General features: G+C 47.6%; 1 protein-coding gene across 1 annotated transcript; it reads left to right on the plus strand.

Annotated features, from left to right (window-relative positions):
- The first annotated feature begins 211 nt into the window (after window positions 1-211).
- LOC121796730 lies at window positions 212-949 on the plus strand. The gene has a single exon (XM_042195519.1). The coding sequence runs from the start codon at window positions 212-214 to the stop codon at window positions 947-949; it is 738 nt and encodes a 245-aa protein (XP_042051453.1).
- Window positions 950-1,601: the final 652 nt, after the last annotated feature.

Genomic DNA, 1,601 nt, shown 5'->3' on the forward strand with positions numbered 1-1,601 from the left:
TCTCAAAAACTTTCGGTGTTCCAAATAGTGAACAAAGCTTAGTAGAAGGTAGCCAATCTGTAATTGTTTTCCCTGTGTTCGATATCCGGTAGTGACCTTTAGCTATACTATATATACTCTATATACTTGCTTGTTTATTTAGTGCTAATAAAAAGTGCATCAACCCATAACCCTTTCAGCCGAACAATTTGCTGAATTCATGAGACTGAGCATGTCTCGGGAAAACCCAAATCAACAGCCTTCATCTATTGAATCACTAGGCGAGGTGCATCTGGCAGAAAAACTCAAAAGGGGTAATTATCCCCTATGGGCAAAACTGATGAGAAGGGGCATCTGTGGGAAGGGTCTGGCATCTCACATAACCAGAGTTACAGATCCTCCCCCACCGACCGACTCAAACTATAACCGATGGCAGCAGCAGGACGATTGTTGCTTCAATTGGATCATAAACAACATCGACGCCGGCCTCGTCAATGAGGTTTCCCAATACGAAATGGCCTGCAACTTGTGGGATAGTCTGGCCACAACGTATGGAAGCGGCACCGACCAATTCCAAATTTCGGACCTGCATAGACAAGCTTACAATATCAAACAAGGAGATTTATCCCTGGAGAATCTATGGCAAAAGCTTCAAGATCTATGGATCTCAATTGACACCAGGGATCCAAATCCGATGGAGGATCCGTCCAACATCGAAAAATACAACCAGAACACACAGAGGCACATGTTACACCAATTCGTATGGGCATTAGATGACCACCGATACGGGAAAATCAAGAGAGAGATCCTAAATATGGATCCAATACCGACAGCAAGAAAGGCATACGGACTAGTCAGACGGGTGTCCGTCAACAAGAAGCTACTCAATCCAAAAACGAAGGAATCTGCAATCGGAGTAGGAAAATCGAGCACCCATCGCACAAAACCACCAACCACCGAGAAACCCTAGCTACCGAAGGGAAGAAGACAAGAGTAAATTGGTATGCAGTCACTGTGGAGGGAAGAAACACACCAAAGATACGTATTTCCACATCCACGGGTTCCCGGAGTGGTGGGAAGAAATGAAGAAGGCGAGGCAGGCTCGGAATGCGGGTCGAAACGGTGGAGGCGGAAGAGCTTCAGCCGCCGTCGCCATCGACTGCGCCACCTAAACCGAGAAACCGGCGGGCAGCAGCGGCGGCAACAGCAGTGGCAAGGTGATCCAACCGGAGGAGAAATCGACATCGACCCACTTTGAACCGCAGATGGCATCCGTCTCCGTAGCGAGATCATGATCAGAAGGTAAAGTATCTTCGATCGGAAACCTCACCGGTTGTGGTAGCAGCGAAGAAGGGGCGGAGAAGTATGCTAGGGTTCCCACAGGCGGAAGGGATGAAACAACGGCGGCTAGGGTTCTACGAAAAGAACCCTTAAATACTCCCATATATCTGAAACACCAAACCCACCCCACAATTATTCCCAAATCTCAAAAGCCAACCCACCAGCAAATCCCTTCCCATATTCCACCCCAAAATTCTCCTAAATTCAAATATGACCCCCGCCCAATGCTAAACATCCAAAACCCACCCCACACTCCTATAATATTCCAGAATGAACCCCAC

Source organism: Salvia splendens, chromosome 3, assembly GCF_004379255.2.
Source record: "Salvia splendens isolate huo1 chromosome 3, SspV2, whole genome shotgun sequence".
Lineage (NCBI taxonomy): Eukaryota > Viridiplantae > Streptophyta > Magnoliopsida > Lamiales > Lamiaceae > Salvia > Salvia splendens.

Coding starts and splice junctions, on each gene's coding strand:
- LOC121796730 (XM_042195519.1), top strand. CDS start 212: ATGTCTCGGGAAAACCCAAATCAACAGCCTTCATCTATTGAATCACTA.